The sequence below is a fragment of the Pieris brassicae genome, chromosome 10 (genome assembly GCF_905147105.1).
Source record: "Pieris brassicae chromosome 10, ilPieBrab1.1, whole genome shotgun sequence".
Classification (NCBI taxonomy): Eukaryota; Metazoa; Arthropoda; class Insecta; order Lepidoptera; family Pieridae; genus Pieris; species Pieris brassicae.
This window is the reverse complement of record NC_059674.1, coordinates 8909154-8934540: the sequence shown is the minus strand read 5'-3', so window position 1 is coordinate 8934540 and position 25387 is coordinate 8909154. Positions and strand designations below refer to the sequence as shown.

Genomic DNA, 25387 nt, shown 5'->3' with positions numbered 1-25387 from the left:
AAAGCGTGTACCAATTCTTAAGAGGCCGGCAACGCATTCGCGGGACCTTTGGCATTGTTGGCATTGTTCTATGATAAACTAAATCTAAACAAAAGCTCGTAGTAATCGTATTTTTTGATCAGCTAATTTATTTGAAATTGGTTTGTTTGTAATATTAACTAGATGTACCACTTACGGTACTTCAAGAAAAGTTTGTACAAATTCTTAAGAGGCCGACAACGCACTCGCGAAACTTCTGGCATTTTTAGTCCCTGTTCTATGTTAAAAAAAGCTCAAAAGTAATCATATTGTTTGATCAGTTAATTTATTTGTTTTTTTTTTAATATTACCTTTTTAACTAGACGGACCACTGGTATACCATACTTCATTTTAGAAATGAACATGTTGGTTGCTCAGTGATAAGTGGCATTTAGTAGAAAGAATTTTGGGAATCAGCGTAGTGTTGAGTTCACTCGTTACAAACGTGCCAAAATACTTTCAATGGAAAATGTTAATTCAAAGCTCTTGTTTGTTTTGCTTCCAATTCTTTATTTAATTTAAATTTATTTAACAAATATACATTGTTGTTCTGCCTATTGAAATATATTCTATTCGGTTAATTATATTCTATATTAAATATTATTTACATAAATATTAAGCCCATGCGTATAACCGCTTTCTCAGAGTTTCTATAATTAATATTAATGAGAATTAAGTAATTGATAATTGTTCTTGTTATAGCAAGCTACGTTTCTACATTCTATCTCTCATGAGATTGGTGGTGGTAGCTGCTGGTTTCCATCGTGTGAAGGTGTTGGGGCTGGAGCGCATGGCCAGGGGCCGTGAAGCACCAGTAGTGGTAATGGCACCGCACTCCAGTTTCTTTGATGCCATTGCAATCGTGGTTCTTGGCGCGCCCAGTGTGGTTGCGAAAGCGGATACAGCCAAACTACCCTTCATTGGACGTATGTTCAAAGTGGCGTTAGATTTTTAAAATAACTTGGTTCATTATAGGTTCAAATTTATAAGACGTACTTTCCACACTTTTCCGCTTTTCTCACCATTGCACCACTATTTATCTTATATTTTGTGCGATTGTGTCGTGAATCTTAAGTTCCTAGAACTTCCAGAGGCCCTTACGTTACCAAAATAACTCAATATGTAAAGCTTTAAAGTTAACATTATCACAAGAAACCAAATCTTAAAAGGCCGGCAACGCACTCGCGAGTCCAATGGCATTGAGAGTGTCCATGGGCGGCTTTATCACTTAACATCAGGTGAGCCTCCTGCCCGTTTGCCACCTGTTTTATATAAAAAAAAGTTTTACCGAATCCCAACAAGCTTTTGTTTTTGTACCTGAGGTCATCTGCGAAAGATGTCCATGGAGTCCATCACTCATCACGATAGGGGAAAATGTCATAAAACCGGGTAATTAATTAAAAGAGCATGATTAATTTGATTTAATATAAGTTTTGTACTTAAAAAATCCTAATTACTTGTTTTATGCTTGTGTTTACTACGCTCTAAAAAATATATTATAATATATTTTTTTAAAAGTAGCGTAGTTAATATTGTGTAAATAAAATAGGTAAAAAATCTTAATTTCGTAATTGTTTATCGTAAGATAAAGATCCCTCATTTTTTATATGATATTTAAAATGGGAGCTAGTCGAATGGAGTTACGTATAATAAACGTATTCCACAAGTAAAAAAGATTAGATTAGTTGTTATTAGTAAGGTAGTTGTTAGCTACAACCATTTTGGTCTGGGCAGGAAAGCCAGTTAGTTGGTAGTCGTGCCGGTCTAAGACGGATAAGCGTTCATATGACTGCATAAGGTTATTCTTTACAGTCTGTATTTGTTTCATGAGCATTTTTCAAGTAGGCATCTTCTAATCTAATCTAATAGGCAAGTAGGTAATCAGTCAGTGTGACACACACCCTCGACTTTTTGGGTCGAAGGCCAGCGGAATGTGTATGTGCGAATGTTAAATGCGCTGATAGGAAGTCACAGCACAGCCGGGGATCGAAACTAGACCGCAGAGATGAGAGTCGTACGCTGATGCCACTAAACCAACACTGCTCTTAGTCATATTAATAAAAACAGTTAAAAACCGGTATAGCGTATGTACTGAATCATAATTCATCAAACCATAAAATCTCGCATTTCACATACTCATGAGGAATTTACACGATTTACTAACGGTGAATTTTCTTTATCTCCATAAAAATGTAAATATAAAAGGTCTATTATACCTTTTTTGAGATATGGTGATTTGGTAATTTTTTGCTGGCAATACGAATAAGACCTATTTATTAGCTTAACGAATCACTTAACGAAGTGTAACGGCAAGTATACAGAAAGTGCAATTAAAATAATTAAACAAAAAGCATGGTAAGTGGCGGCCTTATCGCTTTAGCTATGTCTTCCAGGAAACCACAGTGATAGAAATGCGGTAAACAATTATTTTAAATTTAATATTGTGGCTTTCGTTTCTCGATATATCCGTAAGATAAACCTGAAATAACAATTTTAAATTAAAATACTCTAAACAGTTATATTAATTCAATTATAACAGCTTTGTAATTAATTTTAATTCATGAAGGTCATTTAATCCTAAAAAGTACGTAAATTAAAAGGTATCATTTGAATAAAAAAAATTGTGTATTGTCTATGATGAACCAAGTTATGTCAATGTCACGTTGACGTTTGTTATCGCTCGTTTTCGTTTTTGTTTTTGTGGCTATGACTTTCGCCTAACCCGTAAGCCGATGTAATATGAGGATCATTTCAGAAAATAATACGTGGTTAGGCGAAATTGAAGTTATAGTTTTGAAATTTGTCAATCGACAAATCTTAAGACTACATTGTAGCGTTATTTTCTGGCGCGTTCATTTGCTTGCTTGATTAGTGTCTTGTTAGTGGCTTGTCTAGTTTTTTGTTGGTTTCCTTGGGTATTATTATTTTAACCTAGAAATTATTGTTTGTCAATCGCTTTCTCTATGAGGTAGAGTAATCGCTATACATTCTCAACCGTTAACCATGTCGTTTAATTGTGGGCTTTTAAAGCGTTTGAGGAGATGTTGTCTGCAATTTTCAGCCACAAAATGCTGCAATCATCATTTATTTATTTTCTCATACCCTCATAAAAGTTTCTCATTGAATCTAGTGTAAGTTGGTGCTTAAAAGAACTTTAAACCCGCCTGCGAGAAATCCTTCAAAATAATTCTGGTAACTTTCCAACGTCTATCTTTACCTGAATCTTAAATTAATTAAAATTCTGGTAACTTTTCTGCTATCTGCAACAAATACAGAAAAATCAAAACAACAGCAAGTGGCGAGCTTATTGCTTTTGAGCGATCTCTTTCAGGCAACCTAAGGAAAAATAAATAAGATAGAAGTGCAAAACTACATAAGATGTACAATGGTTAATACAACAGTTTGGGATACGATGTGGTCAGGTATTAATATGTATACTCCGGTAACCCGCTCGCCATGGTTAATAGGTTGGCCTTAATAACGCTCATTACAAATCAACTCGTGACTAGGAAATTTTGTGTATGATCTTCTAAGTTTCTGTGGGATCTTTAGATAATAATGCGTTGTAATTGTAAGCAAATAATTATTTATTTATATTATTTTTAACAAAATATGCTACCATTACAGATAACACCAATGCGGCAACTATCTACATATATATATCTCATACAAAACAATACATACACATAGAAATAGCAACAACTAAACATTAACATTTACAAAACGACAATTTACAGTATACATTACTTTTTAATACATAAAAACTTTCTTCGGTATTCTTAATTTTAATGAAATAAAACCCTCACAATTCGATTTTCACATATGGTTGCTTAACTGAACTGAATTCATTTCGATTGTTAAAATTCCAATTATATAAAAAAAGAGGACATCGATCTTACCAAAGAAATATCTTGTTACCAAACCTTGCTTTAATGTTCACTGAGTTTTTTCTAAGTGTTGAACGGAAGCGTACGATCTGGTCAGTTCGATGTATAAAATGTTCCGATCACTTCACGAAAGTACTAGCGAATCGCCAAACAATGAATAATAGACATTATAACTATCATTATATCTAAACACGACATGATAGAAATCTTTTATGCAAACTGCCAATTAAATTGTCATTTCATTTGTATTATTATAAAATTTGTATGATTTTTCAATCACTTATTATTTTATACATCTTCTAGATCACTGAAACCCATAATATGCTTCATCGGCAAGATGTCGTACTTGGCTGGCGGCATGGCAATCTCCATTCGCGGGCGCCAAGCGAGTCGCAGAGAGGCTCCAATACTCGTAGTAGCTCCACACTCCTCGTTCCTCGATAGCTGTATCGTGTATGCTACCAGAATGTCCTCGGTTATCGTGAGGAAAGAGAGCATGGACAATTATGTTGGAAGTAGGTAATTTCTGGTGGTGGATTTTAGGTTGGAGTTGGTTTGGTCGTAATGTGGTGGTGGTAGGTGGTTTCGGTATTTATATTGTTTAGAATTAAGTTCAAACATTCGTGTATATTTAACTGGAAGTTATAGTAAGTATATGCAACAATGAAAGAGTTATCCTTATTTACGAGTTTCCGGTTGCAACTTAACCCATTTATTTTGGCAAGTTTTTCTTCATATTTCACTGAACTTATATTAATATATATTTAATTTTACAACTAAATAATCCTTAGGAATCACACTATTTATAAGTATAAACCACACACACCTGTTAGGTAATTTTTAAGTTTAAGACATATGAAGGCGGCTGGTGCAGTGTATAATATATATGTTAGGATGGATTGTATCGTATATAAAATGATTAAAATTTTGGCTAAGGCAAGCCGGTTTCTTACGATATTTTTCTTCACCGTTCGAGCGAAAGTTAAATGCGCACATAGAAAAGAACCCCATTAGTGCACAGCCGGGGATCGACCCTACGACCTCATGGATGAGAGCCACTGATACAACACTGCTCTTAATATATTAATATATAATTATACAGTATAATTAAAAAAAAAAACTGATTGCGTAACGTTTTCGTGAACGGAAATACCTTGTCGATATGCTTTGACATTATTGTTAATTTGTAAAGCTTCATTGTAGGCATTGTGCTCTTTCAATGTAACGAATAATCCGTGAAGGCTTTTCAAAAGAAGTCTTGTTATGCAAATCTTTTGACTGTTGCGCATCTGGCAACTTTTCATGGCAATAAATTGTACTTACGTGAATATTATACTAAAATTTTGAAATACAAGAAACGCTGTGTACCTAAAGCAAGATGTAGAACTGTGATACTTAAATATCTACTTGACAGTATGGAAAAGCGACTTTTATGCCTCAACAACATTAATCTCAATATCTTTTTAATAAGCATCTGTTTGTCCTTGGCCTGACAAACAGTCTCTTGTACAGAGGTTGTTTCGGCGCAGTGGAATCAGTTTACCACGAAGTCCTAGAACTCGTGGCTGTGGTTACTAACGAACAGAAATCATCGGAGCAGTGCGGTCCGTGTAGACTGCGCAGGAAACTTCATAGCTTCTGAAGGAAGTTGGGCTGGCTTAATTAGCCAGGACTTAACCCTTGTACACACCAAATGGGCGTCTAAGTGCGGAAACTAAGCACACTAAACAACACATATGTACTAAAAAGCATATAACTGAAATATACCAGAGATAGAGCACTTGACTTTTTATTATAAATCGGGGACAAAAGGCCCACGGGTCGGCAATGAATGGCAACTACCGTATCCCATAGACACCCATAGTGAAAGGATGCTTTACCGGTCATATCTCCTTGAGAACACGTCAGTTGAGAGCCGACCCAGAGCTTGCCAGTTAGCCGAACGTACCTTAAATATGTGTCAATGAAACGTTGTGTAGTGTTTGCCAGTTGTAGCACGAAGTGATGCTGTCAGTGATGCAGTTACCTTTTTCTATAAGAAATGTATCAAAATATCTTTGCAGATAACAACCTAGTATTCGAAATGTTAATAATATAACAGGAGAGATGGTGCCAAGAACGGCCTTATCAAGAATGCTTTTAACACAAAACGTGTTAGACCAAATTAATCAAAGCCTAGTATGATGTTGATATTGAGATAGTTATATAACCTCTTTTCTCATGGGAACAATGAGTATGGAATACTCTACTATAATTGACAAATAATGAAGACAAAAGGAAAAATCATTTAATACGACCATTTTGATTAAATCAAACTGTAAGAAATAAACATAAAACATCTTAGTCGTATTTTTAAGACGAATTATAGACTAAAGGCCGTCAACACATTGTGGCCACGGCAGCTGCACATTTTTTTAATAAAGTGATAATCTTATAGTTGTAAAATCGATATGTATCCAAAGTGGATATATTCGACCCGACTATACATTGCAGATGTGACGACTATATATGAAGTTTACAAGTTGGCTATATTTCTGATATCCTATCGTTGCCATGGCAACTGCGTTATTGATTTCTACGGCTTGCTATCCACGAGATTTCAGTGCCATGTGTATTTCATTACTTCATATATTTTTAATCACTTCGTTGGATTAAGTACTAGCTAGGTAACGTTAATGATATGGAAGTCCTCCCTAACATCCCAGACAACCTTAGTAAGAAAAAATATACCATTTAAAAAAACCGAATTGCGTAACTATAACTAAACCGTGCAGTGTTGGCCTAGTGGTTTCAACGTACGACTCTTCTTCCCGTGGTCGTGGGTTCGATCACCGTCTATGCACTAATCGCCTTTCTGTCTTTCTGTTTCTGTGGGCGTTTAACACTCGCTCGTGCAGTTAAGGAAAACATCGTGAGGAAACCGGCATCTCTTAGATCCAGTCGACGGTGTGTGTCAGGCACAGAAGTTTGATCACATTGCCTTGCATAGAGAAATCTAAGGCCTACACCTAAAAGGTTGTAGCGCCAATGCTATATATTAACTAAACTAAAACAAGCTCAAATTATGTAAATAATTATAAGTTTATAATAATAATACATAGCTTCAATCCGTTTATTAAGTGTTTTCTAAAACAAGCTTATATAAAGGATGAATCATAGTAATTCAACGTCTTAAAATACGATTAAAAAAATATATTAATTAAATTTCTGTTATTTTTATAATATATATTTTATAATCATTATATCTATAGTAGATTTCAGTGATACATGTTGACGGACAGACAGATATTATATTTATTACTAACGAAATACACCAAATATATTAATCAAAAAAGTAAAATAATAAAAATTATGGAATGAAGAAAAAAAACAAAATTATGCTGTGGAGCAGACGTGTTCCTCAGCGCTGGTCATTCTGCCAGAGACCACAACAGTTAGTTTGCACCTCAGACGCAAAAATATAAAAACAATGTAATAATAATAATAGTGGAAAAATAATAATAGTAAAAAGTAACAGTGTTGCGTCATACCTCTCAAAAATATCATATTTTTGCCTAAAACCGTGCAACCAAACCGTTGTTACGTGTTGAAAAAGTTCTTGTCTTGAAAGACAAAACCTCCAATCTTATTTAATGTAACGAATATTTCAAATATTGTAGGTTCATCTTAGTTTATGGCGTTCTCGAATACGCCGTTATGTAAAGTGGTTAGACGAAACATACCTTTCAAATTGTATAGCGAAAACGAAATTTGGTGTTTTTATGATGTCTATAATGCAATAAAATTAACGTTATTAGAAACTTCGATGTAATATTAATAATATTTTTTATAAGAAAACGGTGTATTGATTCAAATTGTTGTCGAGTGGCTTTAACGTGCGACTCTCATCCCTGACGTCGTAGGTTTGCTCCCCGGCTGTGCACCAATGGACTTTCTGTCTATGTGCGCATTTCAAATTCGCTTGAACGGAGACAAAAACATCGTGAGGAAACCGGCTTGCCTTATACCCAAAAAGTTGACGGCACAGGCTGATCACCTACTTGCCTATTAGATTAACAAATCATGAAACACATACCGAAATCTGAGGCCCACATCTTTTTGATTTAAATTAATACTCGTTGATGTTCGTTGTAAAATCATCTTAGTATTTCATTTAGGGAGCTACCAGAACTGCGTTTGTCTTAGTATGATTTTTACTTCGCCTAAATTTAGTAGCTACATACCAACATATGGAAAATTTTGCTCTGTTACCGTGTAGAGACTATTTGCGTTTACAATTACAGAAACTGGTTTTCAGTTGGAAATTTAAAAAATATACTCTAATTAGTCCAGCCGTCTTCGAGTTTTGAGCTTACTAACATATCTAGCGATTAATTTTTATTTATATAGACTAGAATTTTTGCAAGTAATATCTCTATAAATTTCGTATTAAAACATCTAACTAAATATTTTTTATTTCATTTTAATGTCACAAAATAAAAGTCTCTATCACTAGGTAGTAATATATAAATTTATTTAACAGAACGAAATAGGTTTTGTTCAGTATGACCTTTAAACGATTCCGAGCAGTACAGCATAAATCTGCACTCTTCTTGCTGTATCGATCGCCTGTTGAATGCAGCCTGCAGTTGACTGATTTCTAGGCAATAATTTAACGGGCTTTCCGAAAGCTTTCACACAGTTGAATGTTTAGTTTATATATTGGAAATGGTTTCGATAATTGCGGCGTAAGTTTGGACAGTAAAACAGGAATGGACAGGAAAGTTTGTAACAACGTTGTCGCTGTCGTCACCTAGAGTCTTTGAAAAAAAGCAGAATTAACTGTATATAGTATTTATTTATAGATATAGACCGCAGGTTAATTTTATTAATATATAAAACCTTTTGTATTGAATTTATAATCGGTCTTTAACTGGTCTTTTTCGCTTCATATGGGATTTCTTAAAGTTTCTAAGTAGTGGGTTAAGTTGATAAATACTACTATTAACTCGAATCATGTCCTTCACGATTCATAGAGCCGAAGGGATTCACTGCTTCCACAAATCCATACAAATAGGATAGTTCTTTGTCTGGACACGGTACGGCATGAATCCTTGGAATCTTGATAAAAACGAAAATTGTATCGCTCTATGTTTCTAACAAAAATACTTAATTTGAAACGTAACAATACTGTTGAATATTGAATTGTATCGCAATATATATTTTCACTTACTGTGAGTGGAAAGACTGTCTTAACAACTGTCAAGAAGCGGTGGGCTGGCCACCCGGGATGGACCCGCTGTTTTCTTGAATGGAAACCTCGGCAAAACAAAAGACTGCGCGGTCCCACCGCCTAGGTGGACTGACATTGTCAAAGACGACGGCCCCCACTGGATGCAGGGAGGCAAGTGCAGGCCGTACTGGTGGAAATAAGAGGAGGCCTATGTCCAGAAATGGACCAAAAATAGGGCTGATGATAATGACTTCTATGAATAGTTGGTGTCTTCGGGTTCCATACTTTAGGGTACTATCATCATATCTTCGCTGTTCTTGATTTATGAATTTAAAATATCTAATCCCAGTGATAAAGAAAGTTAAAAATTCAACCACTGGTGTTCAATGCTAAGTGTACGTCATACTTGATCATTGGAATTGTTTTATATTAAAACCTAATCCCATGAAGAGTTTAATGGCTTCTCGCGTGACAATAGGGCTTCGACACAAGGTTAAAAGTAAGATAAAATAACGTCACATCGGTATGAATGGATTTTGTACATTCGAAGTAATTTTTGATCGTTTTCTACTGTTATTATCTCATAGGTATTATAACATGAGGTGTATGTAATGTATTGAGTACGTAATTTCCTTTATCGATACTTTAAGCTGGAAGTAATAAAGTGACACAAAGGTTTTTTTTAATTTATTAGTAACCAAGGTATCCACTTCACTAATACTATCTAAAGACTAAAATCACTAACTCACTTCGCTGGCTCTACGACCCAAACGGTATCTAGAACTCCGAAATGAAAATCGGATTAAAATGTTTATATATTTACTAAAAATCTTTCCAAGAAACACCAAATAGTTTATACAACTGTTATATTACAAAAAACGCAAATTAAAGTGGGTTTTGTCTGAAAATTACTGTAAAAAGAAGCCAAAAGTTCTGTACATAGCGGATTTAAAATACAAAATTACTGTTATTGAAATCAGAGTACTAAATCATGTGATTAATAAAAACTACCTCACAAAAATGAGTTATTCGGATTGGTTATAATAATAATGGACAAGTAGAGGTAAAATGACGGTCAACTATTAACAATTTTCCAGGCAACCAAGACGGTGATTGGCTAAGGGAACTAAAATAATAAATATTAACATATTAAAAGAAACAGAGGCGCTACAACCCTTGGCTTTGGCCTCAGATTTCGGTATCTGTTTCGTATTTTTTTAAATAGGATTCGTATCAGGAGTTACTCCGTGTAAGGAGTTACCGTTAAGTGTGAAAGAATATTTCATTGGTGCACAGCCAGGGTTCGAACCTGAAACAACAGGAATGAGAGAGAGAAAGAGGAAGCTCAAGCCCAGGTCAATACTACTCATATACTACACTATACTTAAAACTAAAACATGTTTTATATAATGAAACAAATCATTATGGACTGTTACACACATTGTAGTCGATAATTAATCAACTTGTGACAATGTACGATGTAAAGTCGTGTTATTTTTAAAATTTTAAAAAGAAATCGATCACTTCAATTATTTATAATGAAATAAAAATTTTGTTTATATACCGGTTTAATGAAGACGTGTATATTTTATCCCGTGTCTAATATTTAAAGTAAAGCTTTAGCAGCTAGAAATTCTCATTATTTAGATTACATTTCCGGTTGATGAACGATACGTATCCGTAAATGAGGAAAGAAAAAATAGAAGAAAGAAAAAATATGGAAAGAAAAGAAAAATAAGGTTTATTTTGTGTGTGTTGTGGTCGTAACTGGCCCTGGCTCAGCATTATGCTGTGGAGCAGACGTGTTCCACAGCGCTGGCGCTGCCAGAGACCACAACAGTTAGGTTGCGTCACAGACTAAAAAACGAAAACTAATGTAATAATAATAATAGTAGAAAAAATAACAGTGAACAAGAAGTCTTGGAAGATTTGTGTGTAAAAGTACTTATACCTACAGTAAATAATTAAATCAGAATAATTGTATAATATTACGTATTATATAATAAAATAATCAACGCAATTTCAACACTGGGAATTACGTAAATAACACTAGTAACATTTGGTAAGGTACGGATTTGCAGGAAGTTTTGCATTACAATAGAACAAATGTTTTGGAACCGAAGAGAAAAGTCTTCACACTATTTATTGTGTATTCAAATAGGTGATATCTTTGTTCATGAATTATGCTTTTGTTACTTACCAATCAGTATTTTCACATAGCATTTAAGCAATTCAGGCTTATACAGACGAATGTAGGAACTAAGCCAGGCTTAAAAATGCGCAGTTACTACTTTCACCTATAAAATTCTGTAGATTAAATGCAAGTAGTGATTATCATGTCTAATTGCTTTAGTATATTGAACTTGTAATTTAAAGCTCCGCTGCTAGTCTAGTTAATGGATTTATTTATGGACATTTTTTTGAAATCCAAGAACACCTTACAACTTCATGCAGTTACTGAATATTTTGTCACGCTTTGTTAACGTAACAGAGGCGTTGCGTTCAATTGTAATTGGTCAAACGTCTCACGTGTCAAAGCGTATTGAAACTGTTGACCAATCACAGTCGAACGGTGCGCACAATAGTTTCGTATTTCGTCCTTCATTTTTTTAATCGTTGTAATGTAGAAGCTTGGTTTTTGTTTTTTAAATAACAAAGTAGTAATTATGCATGTTAATAATTCAAAATGCCTATGATTGATATCAATTACGCTAAAATTATTTACATATAATTAAATGTGTAATTTCAGAATTAATAAACTATACGCAGCCGGTATATGTCTGGCGTGATGATCCCAACTCTCGCCAGAACACGATCAAGGAAATCATTGAAAGAGCGACATCGAAGGAGGATTGGCCCCAGGTAATACGAAAGGATATGCATATTTATTTATGTATTAAACCAAATCATATATAATACTATATATGACAGTTATGGTAAACATAAATGTTACAAAGAAATAAAAAATACAAATATTAGACTTCCAGTCAAGTACAAGTACAATGTGAAATTCCTTATTCATAAACAATCTAATTGAACTAACTGTGTATCCTAAAAATAACGATGTCTTTTACAATTTTATTAAAAAAGAAAGTGTACTTTACTTACGTAATTGACTAGTTTTTATAAACAAAGGGGGAGGTTCGTTATTATTTTTACCCTTCATAATTGTACTTAGATTTATGTAAAATTAGTTTTGATTTTGGATATCGCGTATTAGTTTCCTACTTCAATATAAAATTTTAGTATTTATCCGAAATATACCTACGAAGAATGGGCCAAGGATTGAAAAAACAAGACGTTTTCCATGAATCATTTTAAAAATTATTTTAATAACTACCGACTAGGGTGTAGTTATTTAAAACTTTTCTACGTTACCTAAATAAACAAGAGTAGTTCATAATTAAGTACTGCGGTTTTTTTATCTGATCTTTTTGCTTGTGAGTCATGTGATTAGCTTACGTGGCTCACTTGTCCAAGCCCTGGTTTAATGAATACAACTAGAGATTGCTTTTAAGGATAATTTTTATTTGAAAGCTAAGATGTGATTGTAAAAGTGGAACTTGTCAATACATATACAAAAGTCTAAGATCTGGCTGCAGGACTAGTACGTTCATTGGTTATTTGCTAAAAACAATTTTTTTATATGTATTTATAATTAGGAGAATTTGTATCTACCAAGTTTCCTATAAAAATTTGGCCCTATATTTATATTGATATTTGGAAAGAATTCGTTCACTTGTTTTTTAAATAATTGTCTACGTCACGGTAATTTACATAAATATTTTTAAAAAATCACGGTTGCCGTTGCGCACCTGGCAGTACCTCTTCGCAGCCAGGTATGATTCCGATACATTTATACGTTTATAACGTACATTTATCAATTGTATATCAAATTGAAGCTATTTTCTTTATATTAATTATCATATATGGTTGCCTAATTAAATCTTGTCGCAAATAAGGGATGCTAGCTGTTAAAGATGATAAATATTTAAGGTAAAGTGAAAGACAGTTAACGCGTAACATTTGTCAGACAAGGATGGAATTGCCGGCTGTGCATCCCTTTTAAACCATTGCGCAAGCGTCCCTATTTTTTTATTATAAATACATATCTATATACCAGAAGTGTTAGTACACCTAATATATTTGCGTTTGTTCCAATAATGTTGTGATAATTCCAGGTGTTAATCTTCCCCGAAGGAACATGCACGAACCGCTCATGCCTGATAACCTTTAAGCCAGGCGGTTTCTACCCAGGTGTCCCCGTTCAACCCGTCACCATTCGATACCCCAACGCAAAAGATACGGTTACTTGGACCTGGGAGGGACCTGGCGCGTAAGTTTGTTTTATAAAAAGCCGATTGATTTTTCTAAGGCATTTTTTTATTGGACGCCCATAGTCTTTGAGACACTCTTATCCTAATTTTCGATATCTCATCTCTTATGAACACAGGTAAAAAAATGAGACGGAAATACTTTTGGATATTAGTCGCCATGGTCGAGTTGGTCTAAAGATATTTATGTTAGAGAGATCTCTTTCATCAACAGACATCGCAATTATAATTTTTATAAACATTTTCAGATTAAAACTCCTCTGGCTGACATTGACACAAGTACATAGCTCGTGTGAGATAGAGTTTCTGCCTGTCTACTATCCTAACGAAGAAGAGAAGAGGAACCCTAAACTCTTCGCCAGGAACGTGAGAGATGTCATGGCTAAGTAAGTAAATAATAACATCGACAAAAGAATTGACATTTGACATTTGAACCGTTCCGAACCGAAGAACTGTAGATCTTAGAGAGTTGAGTTGAGTTGATTTATATTCGTCTTTACAGCTCGAAACCAAATAATAACACTTAGATTAACTTCTGACACTAGACTAATGCTGTACAGAATAATTACTCTGAAGATAGAGAAATTAATGAATTCTCAACTAATTTGGTTTTACAATTTGTAATGAGTTAGATATTTTAAATGTTAAATTTTATACGTACATTTAAACGGATTTACTCTTAACTAATAATTAATTATTTATAGTATAATTGTGTAATAACACATACACAGACACACACACACATACCCCCATGTGGTTTCCTTATGTATATTATTATAGATATATGTATATATACACCTACTACAATCATAATTGTTTATTCTCTATTTTTTAATATATTCTCGATCTGAAGTGGTGGAGGCCTGACCGGAGACCTTTAGCAGGCATCAGTCTCACATAAACAATAATTTCCCTTTAAAAGAAGAATGAAAATTATTAATTTACATTAATAAATATGTGTAACATATTATGTACTAAGTTTTGTGAGAAATAAAGATTATTATTATTATTAATGACATTACATACATTTATAACATATTTTGCATCAACGTTTCAGAGCGCTCGGAGTACCAGTCCTGGACTATACGTATGACGACTGCCGACTGATAGCAAAGGCCAAACAACTGGGCATTCCCGGCGGCGCATCTATTCGGGAAGTCGCCGAATTGAGAGGCCAGCTCAAGTAAGTGGAATGTCACATCTTATAACAGTTAATACACTAAGTGTGAAATGTTTCGCGGTATGAATGTCCACATAGTTTTTGTCTCTTTGTATGTTATTGAGAATAGATCGAAAAAACGATCGATAATGGTGATTTATTATTTTATGCTAAAACACGACGAATTTTTTTTTGTATTTTAGCTCGTGCTAACTGTGGAATCTTCCTAGGAGATCAATTCCTTCCTCCAATTATTTGAAAAGAGAGCTTACTCAAAAGCCTGCGACGTAACACTAAATTGAGTGTCTATAGGTTGTGGTGAATGCTTTTATATTATTGGGAATACAAAGAGAAAAAAATTATGTAATTTTGTCTAGTCTCGTTCCTGAATCTCACCCTTACAACGTTTGTCTCTTAAATACGTCGAAAGATTTAAGTGTACAAAATGAACTTTTAAAAAAATATATATGTTTAAAATTATTTTTATTTCTTTGTAGTCATAAACACCAAATCAACTTAATTGCATTGTTTTTACTAATGTTTTCTGGCTTTATCTGTCGAATTGTGTTTATGCTGTGATAGAAAGAAACACGAATACGCACAGTTTTTTTATTTATTTAAAGAAGGTAATTGATTTATAAGTTCTAAAACAACGTGTATGTATAATATTAAACAAGAAAATATGACATCACAAATTTTACACACATACACATTCACATCAATTATATTTCGACATAAGCAAGCTACTAAGCAACCACATACATTAAAAATAATAATAAAATAAATGAAAACTTAAACCTCATTAAGAGTATGATAAACAAGGTTACGGTAACTTGGAAGACTGTTGTAAAATACATCAATATTTTCATGAATGTTATTAATTAAGTAGTAAGAGCAAGATACCCTTCTCACTGGACCATTGAAAAAAGAACATAAGCGATTTCATCCCTAGCTACAATATCTTTGAGTAACTAACGCTATATTTATTTCCAACATATAAAATAGATATTAGGGTTGCCTGGGAAAAATCGCTTGTTAACGATAAGGCCGCCCATTGCCTAATAACTTATATAACCTGTTTTTTATATATATAATTTTGTATATAGTAACGAAGTGTAAAGAAATAAATACATACATTTTTTCCCGGTGAAGTTAAGTCAAGCTACTAGATTGTTAGGCTTCGAGACCTCAGCGTTTTAGTTAACTGTATAATTGCAGACTGGACATCGCGAACTACGAAGTGGACCTGATAGAAACAGGTCTGCAGGGCACTCCTCGCTGGCTGACCCTGGAGCAGTTCGCCTTGAGGATGGATGTGCTCATCACCGTGCCTTGCTCTCGGCTTTACAAGATATTTGTGCAGGTAATAGAACAGACTTGCATTACGATATTATTATTTTATTTATATCGAGTCATTTATTCATATCGTAACTTGCTCATTAACTTTCTTCATCCGTCTCTTTCATCACGGTGTGAAAACAGTTTGACAAAAAGAGACGAAAGATTATTTAGTGCATTAGACTGATTTAGTATTTATAAATTTTCGTTTTACTATTTATATTATTTCCAAGAAACGTTCTTTTAGTTCGATAAAAATAACCTATGTACTATAATAAAATATAGGCGTTGATCGTAGAGGAGTGACAATTAAGGGTTGTATGTATTTTTTGTATGCTGTATCATAAAAAATAAAATAAAAATAAAAAAATACATTTTTGGAGTGGAGCCCCTTATTTAGGGGTTTAGAAGATAGATAGTAGCTAAATTTCAGACTTACTGAATATGCATAAAAAATCCATAAGCATCGGTCGAGCCGTTTCGGAGGAGAATTATATATATATATATACTAAATCACAACAATCACATATAGATATAATATATTATAGTCATTAAGATTGTAGCTATATTCAAAAACACACATGTAGGTAACGATACGAACGAATCGCCAATGTTTGAGAGATTCAGAAAAAGTGTTTTACGGAAATTTATTTCGTTAATATGAAAATACGATGATTAAGCTATAACTTTTTATTCATTTGTATAAATGTAGCGACATCTGCAATATAATTCACGTCATACCCTGATACGAGATCTCGGTATCGGCCACTGGCTTGGTATTGGACATACATAAAATTCTTTAACTAAAGCCGTACATATCCGTACCTTTAATAAGTGAGATGTATTCATATACTATGTGACTCTAAAAAGGTTACTCGAATGTAAAAAATGTGTGCGTGTACACACGTAAAGTAAAACTTCCTTATGAGCTTATTTTTCGAAAAATGATCTACTATATGCAACTTTACAGAAATTGGTTAGATAAAGTTAAATTAGATAAAGTTCAACAAAAGGCTTTTATTATCATAGACATGAATACAAATAATACAATTATTTTATTTTACCTAATTACTACTAAGATTATTACAGAATTTCAATAATTGTAATAGAATTATTATTATCATTGTTATCGTGATTATATATTTTTGTTATTAATGGCTTCGAATCTCTTCGAATCAACCGTGGTAGGGACAAGAAAAATATGGCGCGTAACGGAAAGATGTGATGGTAAATTTTTATACAACGCCGATAAAGAAGTTTTAATAAATTATTTTAATTAACTTTTCAGCAATCCATAAACTTGATGTACTTCCCTGACTACCTCCTTGCGACGCTCTTCATCTTGTATCAGCACGAACCACTTGCTCTGCTTATTGCCTATGGATTTAAGGTATGTGAAATTCCCCCAGCATCGGAATCTGGGACACATAAAATTATTAATATTTATTATCTGTGTATGTTTATAATATATACCAAATTGTATGAGCAATGGGCCTACCTATAAGGCAGGGCTGGGGGGCTTATTTTTGTACGAAACATGTATTAAGATCTGACATAAAGTGTCAGATCTGATCTTTTAAAGCACTATGTTTCTATAAGACTTGCTTTGATACTTAAGTCTTAATCTTACTTAAACAGGAGTTAAATAAAAGAGACTTAGCGTTAAGCCTGATTCCCGTAAGTAAAGTCTCGTTCTTGAATCCTCACCTCTAGAAAATAAAATAGGCGTACCTTAAAATTAAAAAAAATATATATTTGGATCAAAAAATTTTCTTTACCGGAATACTTTTACTAAAATCCGTATTTATAAAAGGAGTGTTCAATTTTTTTTACAGATTTTCGATGGCTCTGGTACTGGGAGATTAGACATCACAAGCTTCGAAGAGTTAGCGGCTCGAACTCTCAATCTGGGACCGGAGGACGCTCATAATCTCTTCAGAGGAGCCGACGTCGAGAAGAAGGAATATATAACATACGGTTAGTTTAAGAAAAGAAGAATATTCTTAACTTTTTGAAAGTCTTTCTTCTCTCTATCTCTAGTACACTCTATTTTCAAGATATCTCCTTCAACTGAATATTCATTTCGGGGATTTTGTCCGAGATATCTAAGTTTAACTCTCCTTAAAAAGAGTAACAAAAAAATTTAGCTAAGATTTTTATTTATTTATTTCGTAATCCTACACCTAATATAAAATTAAAAAAAAATCAATTATACTAAAAAAATAACCAAAGATGGAATATATAAAACAGTCAAAATCTTCTATAACGACATCGAAGGGACTCTCATATTTGGTCGTTAAACCAATAGTCGTAACAGTCGATGACGTTGTTATTAATATTTATTATTGAAAGTGTGAATAACATACTCATTACTCATTTTTAGAATAAAACTATATTTTTTGTTTATTTCACATGAAAATTGTAATGAAAAAAGTGCGTGCGTACAAAGTACATTATCAGAAGTTAAACTTCTTTGTAAATTAATGATTACGAAGGTAAAAGCCCCAATGGATGATCATGTACCAGTATATGATCACTCCATATATTTGTATATCTTTATTCACACTGTTTACACACTGTATATTGTTTTGCAACATAATTGCCATCTAATGTTCTAATATGTAAGTACTAAACGATTAACGAATACATCAACAAATAGCGTATATTTTTTCTCGATTTCCCTTTCTCACTCTCTCTCAATCGGTCTCAATGGCTCTCTCCCTTTTCTTCGGCACTTGCACATCTTCGTGACGCTGATATGATTGAAGTTTTTTATTTATTTATCTATGCTATCATTAGCACGTATACAGTAAAACGTGTGAATATAGATATACAAATATTGGAGTGATCATGTACCAGTCTATACATCTATTGGGGCATATATACCTTAGTAATAAATAATTTACAAAGAAGTTTCACTTCTAACATGTGTTCTTTGTACGCACGCACTTTTTTTTAGTTTGCTTGGAATCTGTAGTACGTACGCACTTTGTGATTCACGCTGAATTTCAATTAAAGTATTGCTCAGGCCTAAATATTGGTCGTCGTATGTCCGGGCTGTGCGAAACAAAACTGAGTTTTTCGTATAGTCGGCTTTGATATGATTTCAGATGAATTCGTTGCCTACGCGACGAAGAAGCCGGAGTTGAGCTTCGTCTTCGCCAGAGACGGGTCTCAAAAGGTGAAAATCCAGTGAGAGTTGCAGGTTCACATCCCCGCCGTGCGCGATCTTCAAATGCCGGACTAAAGGCACGGGGACGAAGGAGCGAGAAAGGGAATTCTATGAAAACGTTTCAAAAGATATTTTTACGTAACAAATAGATATGTACCTTATTATTATTTTACGCCTATCGCATATTATAACGGATCGGTGTTTGTAAATTATTTTAATAGCGAGTATTATTGTATTTTTTACAAAACCTTTTATGAAGAGAATTCAAAGAAATCTCGTATGTTTTTTTTTATATTATGAGGAATATGTTTGATTGGATAATATATTTAAGTCAAATGAGAACCGCATATTAATATTATTAAAGTTCTATCCCTTTCATACATCGCTTGCTTTTGGGGATTGTGAACGGAACATGTAAATACTCATTATTCAATACTCTTTCGAATACACAGCAAAGCGTGTTGTCTCTTTTTAAATAATACTTAGCGAAGGAGACCGATATACCGAGTCTATAGTCGGGTATAGTATAAGTTAAAAGCAGTGTTGGCCTCAGGTGGCTTCAGCGTGCGACTCTCATGCCTGAGGTCGTCGTAGGTTTGAACCCCAGCTGTGCACTGTGTAAAATTCGGACAGTGAAAGAAAACGTTGCTCGCCTTAGACTCAAAAAGCCGACGGCGTTTGGGAGGCTTATCACTCGTTTATTAGGTTGATAATTAATCATGAAACAGACATATAACCTAAAAACGTTGTAGCGCCACTGATTTATTATAGTATAAGTTAGTAGCTTCTAAGTAGAAATTATATAAATTGGCTTTATAACTGTTATAGTAGTTTATTGAATTACGACTTTATCTAATTGTATTAAGGTGTACTTTACATACACAATGATTCTCATATTATGGTTTCTCAATGTTTAGAAATATTCAAATTATAAAAACGAAATATAGATATGCGCTTGAAACGTCTAACACCAAACCCAGTGTCATCGCTAGCCCATGATTTCATTTGCTAAATTGATGACGAAAGATAGCTAAATTATACCAGTATCAATACTTTCGTCGGCAAGGGTATAGGGATCTCGAACCAAGGACAGGTAGAACATGTCTTTCAATGTTTGTCTTTCAATTGATGTTGGTAGTTCTGTATAATAACGATTCAAATGACTGTGACCTAACGGGAATTTTAGATCCACCCTTGGGTTGGCTATTTCAGGACGCTTCATTTAACCTCTGGTTTTCCGAATATACAATTTTTGGTTGTGTAAATTAGCATACAAAAATAAACAAATTAATGTTGCATATAAAAAATTGTCATACATTTAGTATATATTCCATATTATTGGCCATAATTGAAGAGTTTGAATCATTTAAACAAACAATTGATACCGTACGGAGCCATTACTTATGTGATAATCGTAAAATTAAATTGAGCTTTTATTGTAAATATTCTTGAGAATAGGCTTAATAGGTACTGATAATCTACGAATTAATCATTATAACCTTAAAATATCTGTCCCTCTCGTTTCATCACAGCATAAATACAATTTGACAGAAAGAGACAAAAGTGTACTTTAGTTGTACGTAAAAATAAGCGCGTAAATATAATTAGTATTTGCTACGGTGAAAGCATAAATTGTGAGGAAAGTCTTGGAATGAGACAAGAATGGTGAATTTACTCTTAAAAGCCTGCCGAGTGAGGCGTGCGTGTGTGAAGAGAGAAAGAGAGAGAATAGCAAAAAAGCAATATATAGTGAATTTAGGAACTATTTAGGTTGAACACCCGGCATGCACGCTTTAGAATATTACTTACGATGTGTACAATAATTTTACCTACATTTTATGTTACTTCAACTGTAACTTCCAATAGTGATAATGATCTCCGTGTTGTCTCGGTTCAAACTTGGTCGCAGAAAGAAATATGGAGGTCGCTGTCATTCCTCTTTATTAATAACTGTTAAAGTTACTGTGTAAAAATAATATGGAGGAAAAAATTCAATTCATGTGAATATGCAGATTTTTGTTCGGGTATAATATAATAATTATATAGCAATATATAATATATAGGCGTCTTTTGCTCACTAAACAATGCTCAGCGTAATTGTAGATAATTCATACGTATTCATTACGTATTTTAAACAAGCATACATCTCGATTTGCTAAGTCTTGAAGTTAACAAAAAATAACAGTATTATTTTTGTATTTCGACCTAAGTACGTAAATGGCTTATCAGTTTTGGGTAAAATAAGTATGTAATTATAACCCTCTTATTTTAACCGACTTAGTCATAAAAATTAATTAGTTTGAGTAGACTGTTTTTGTTTTTAAAAGTAGAGAATACACGTGACTTGGCAACAGTCGTAAGCGAAGAAACCGTCATTACTTATTGGATTTACTGAAAATTTTAATCTATACTAAATGCTCTAAAACGAGCTGAACTCTTAAATAACGGCTTTGAGTACGACAGTTAACTTTTTCTTTTGCATTACAATTTACGATTATAGGACTCTCGTGTCGTTTTGCGTGTTTCGTGACCTTTAACTAATTTAGTTATTTATAAATGAGACCTTTAGTATTTAAAATCCTAACAACACATTTGTAGCATATACGATAGGATTGCTGATGATTATGATAGTTAATTATTTTTATAAATTCTGTTTCTTTAAGTAAACGGTATATTTGTTTGTAAATATTATTTTTAAGCGAATGAGGCGGACTTTTCATTTTTAGATTTGTTGAAAACTAGGTTAATCAGTTTTTAGGATAGTGTTTTGTTATGTTTTATGCTCAGCATTCCGTTGTTTGTAATATTATTTTATTTATTGTGAAATAAACGTCGAATAATTTGTCTTTTGTTTTATTTTAACTACGTCATTGCAAGGTACACCCCAATTCAGTCTATTTCATTGATAAAGAAGTATTCTTTTGTTTCCAAAGGGACATAGAACTAGTGAGGTAAGTCATTTCTTTTGTACTAATTTGTGCTAGCAAGATTTGACAATTGTCAAATTTTTCAAAGACAATTGTTCCATGTGCCTCGTACGAAGACGAATAATTATCGGCGTAATTTTCCAATCTATCAAAGTTTTAGAAAACTACAATAATATTGTACACCTTACCAAAGAGTTCGTGAAGAAATATTAAAGGAAGCGGGAAGACTGACTTTATTTATCAGTAGTAATTATTTTTAATATTAAGCTGATTGTTTAATGTTTAATTTGAGTTTTCTTTTTTTCTAGTAATGTAGTTAATTGACTTATGGTTTCTGTTTCGAATATTTGTTTAACAATGTCATCTGTTTTGGTTTTGTATATTGTCTTAGTGTTTTTTGTTCGCGCTAAATGGGTGTCAATCAAAGAAGGATGAAAATTGTCGATTTTACTTTGACACACGAACCGGAGATGGTAGGTGGTGCCCGGCGTAGTAGCGCAAGGGAGTTACATTTTAACCGCTGTCGCGTGCGCACTAAATATATACCGCATACGGTATAGCATTTACTTTTTTTTGATTCATCATTGAAGGATCCAGTGTTTTAGTGAGATACGCCACCGTTGATGGTAAGTGCTAGTTTTAGTCTCACGATTATTGGATTCCTTCCTTTATTATACAGACACGCGACAGCTGAACCAGCGCATATTATTTCACCGAGGGAAGGGAGCATCCTGGATATAGCTTCCGGATACCCAGGCCCACACATTATAATATGTATATGTGTAACTGTAGGATTATATTTAAATAATTATGTATTAATTTCGTAAAACTGCCAGTAACAAATAATTGTTTATATTAATAAAACATCTTATCAACCAGGAAGATCCTCAACAATCCTAATATCTGGTTCACCGGCTGGCTCAATTTCTTTATAATCGTCGTCATCGGCTTCTTCATGCTTACCTTTGAATTTTTTCCTTAAACTAAATATTCGTTCTACCATATCATCTACATCCACATGGGCCTGCACAATACGTTCATAGATTACTAAATACCATATAAATTTTGTTTTATCATTGAAGTTCTTCATTGTATTGTATAGTCTATCAAGTTTATATCTTATTTCTAGTATAGCTCCGTAATATATCGCCGTCTGATACGCCGCATCATTTCTATACTTTAGTCTGTATTTTCTGGTTTCTTCTAATCGGTAACGTGTTGCGTATATATGTTGTTGCATCAATTCTAAGACTTTAGGCGTATATTTCTCGTCCGGTGCTGCATTGTAGACCTCCCATTTGGTCTTGGATCGACGTTGTGCAATAGCAGTTCTGGTTATGTCTTTCAATCTATCCGATTCGAGTAGCGAAAATTCTATATCGTTGGTGTTATTTCCGAATGCATAGTCGAGTATTGTTTCTTGGCTTATATCAGTTTGCGCAATGTTTTTTATATCGTTGGTACTTTGAGGCTTTGTTGTGTTCAAATTTTGAGTAGATATGGTGATTACTAAAACAAATACAAAAAACTTGATAAAATACTTTTGCTTGTGATGGCAATATAAGCGAACATAAAAAAGCATATAACTTAGTCTCCTTGTCCTTCAAACGGGAAGTCTCTAAGGAAAAGTCAAAGCACATTGCCAGACTTGGCGAGAGATTGGCCCATCTCCCTTCCGGGAATCAAGACTTCTGGTCTCTCGCCTAAGCTGTATATAGGGATTTTCAGTACGGCCTTAGTCGTGGTTGTTTGTCTGGTGACGTTATTGTATACCTTACACATAGATGACCAGAGGCAATTGAGTCTAAGGGGGAAGCGCTACTGTTTAGTTTGGACATAGCGAAAGCCTTTGATCGGGTGTGGCACAGAGAACTGCTCTCGAAGCTTCCCGCCCATGGGTTTCCCGAGAAATTATGCGACTGGATCTCCAGCATCAAGGTCGTCATCGACGGAGCATGTTCCAACCTTAAATCCGTGAACGCTGGGGTCCCACAAGGCTGTTTTCTATCCCCAACCCTGTTTCTTCTGCATATGAATGATATTTTGCATCTTAGCAACATTCATTGCTATGTGGATGACAACACTGGGGATACTCTTTACACTGGCCGGGCAGGTATTTCTCGGGCAGTTGTCGATGAGTACCGGAACAAACTTGTGTCTGAAGTCGAAACTCTACTACCTGGAGTCTCGGACTGGGGTAGACTAAACCTAGTCCAATTTAACCCCAAGAAGACACAAGTTTGCGCGTAAAAAAAACACCATTTGTCGCTACTCCTCTGTTAGAAAACACTCTTCTTAAAGCCACAGCCAGAATCGGAATACTTGGCGTTGACATATCGAACGACGTTAAGTTTTTCGGTAATTTGGAGGGAAAGGCTAAATTAGCCTTAGCTAATAAGCTCGGTGTACTCAGCAAGTGAGATGGTACCTACTTCACTCCGGGCCACCGTTTACAAATTCTATAAAGCGCAAATTTGGCCCAACATGGAATACTGTTTTCACCTCTGGGCGGGAGCTCCTTCCACTTGACCGTATTCGACAAAGAGCGATTTGAATTGTCGACGACCAATCACTTTCCGTGCGGTTTCATCCTTTGGTGTTGCGTATAGATGTGGGTTCACTCTGTGTCTTCTACCGCATTTAACATGGAGAGTGTTCAGAGAAGTAGTTCGGATTAATACATGCAGCTGAGTTTCATTATCGGACGTCTTGGCAAAATACGAAATTCCGCCCGTATCACCTCGACGTCCGCCGTTCCACGATTAAGCGTTTTTCGAGACAATTTTTTCCTCGCACCACCGCTCTGTGGAAGCAGCTGCTCACTGAAGTATTTCCGAACCAATTCGATTTAGGGTCCTTCAAGAAACCAATTCTTAAAAGACCGGAAACGCACTTGCGAGCCCTCTGGCATTGAGAGTGTACATGGGCGGCGGTATCACTAATTACCAGCTGAGTCTCCTGCCCGTTTTCCCCTTGTTATATATATGTATAAAAAATATTGCTTATATTATTAAAACCACTCGTGGCAGTTTCTTAGCTGGAAAGACGGTTAATTTTTTAAACGAATCATAAATTACTTACATAAACATTCTATAAAAGATGTAAACAGTATGATTTTAAGCGACTTGCTGATCATCTTTATTTGTAAATTACGATAACTCCAAAGGTTACACTGTAAATAAAATGATATTTTTTTAATGAGTTTTATTTACTGTTTAATTATTTGGTAATAAAATTGCTATTGCACACAGAGTAATTACTAAATCTATAAAGGCCCTATCATACGTTATAGTAAGAAAAAACATAAAAAAATATGTGACTGATGTTTAATGTTAACAAA

At 34.1% G+C, this 25387-nt stretch overlaps 1 protein-coding gene across 2 annotated transcripts in view; it reads left to right on the top strand.

Annotated features, from left to right (window-relative positions):
* The window catches only part of LOC123715441 (lysophosphatidylcholine acyltransferase), a 41833-nt gene extending 19879 nt beyond the window's left edge, over positions 1 to 21954 (top strand). Inside the window, exons 3-11 of one of the 2 annotated variants that reach the window (XM_045670444.1) lie at positions 4209 to 4420; positions 11867 to 11979; positions 13299 to 13453; positions 13700 to 13837; positions 14509 to 14634; positions 15829 to 15973; positions 17237 to 17338; positions 17784 to 17925; positions 19059 to 21954. In XM_045670444.1, coding sequence (XP_045526400.1) covers positions 4209 to 4420; positions 11867 to 11979; positions 13299 to 13453; positions 13700 to 13837; positions 14509 to 14634; positions 15829 to 15973; positions 17237 to 17338; positions 17784 to 17925; positions 19059 to 19144 — 1219 coding nt within the window. In that variant the 3' untranslated portion in view covers positions 19145 to 21954. Of the gene's footprint in view, positions 1 to 720; positions 945 to 4208; positions 4421 to 11866; positions 11980 to 13298; positions 13454 to 13699; positions 13838 to 14508; positions 14635 to 15828; positions 15974 to 17236; positions 17339 to 17783; positions 17926 to 19058 lie in introns of both variants that reach the window. The other variant, XM_045670443.1, reaches the window with a different exon arrangement.
* The last annotated feature ends 3433 nt before the right edge of the window (positions 21955 to 25387 follow it).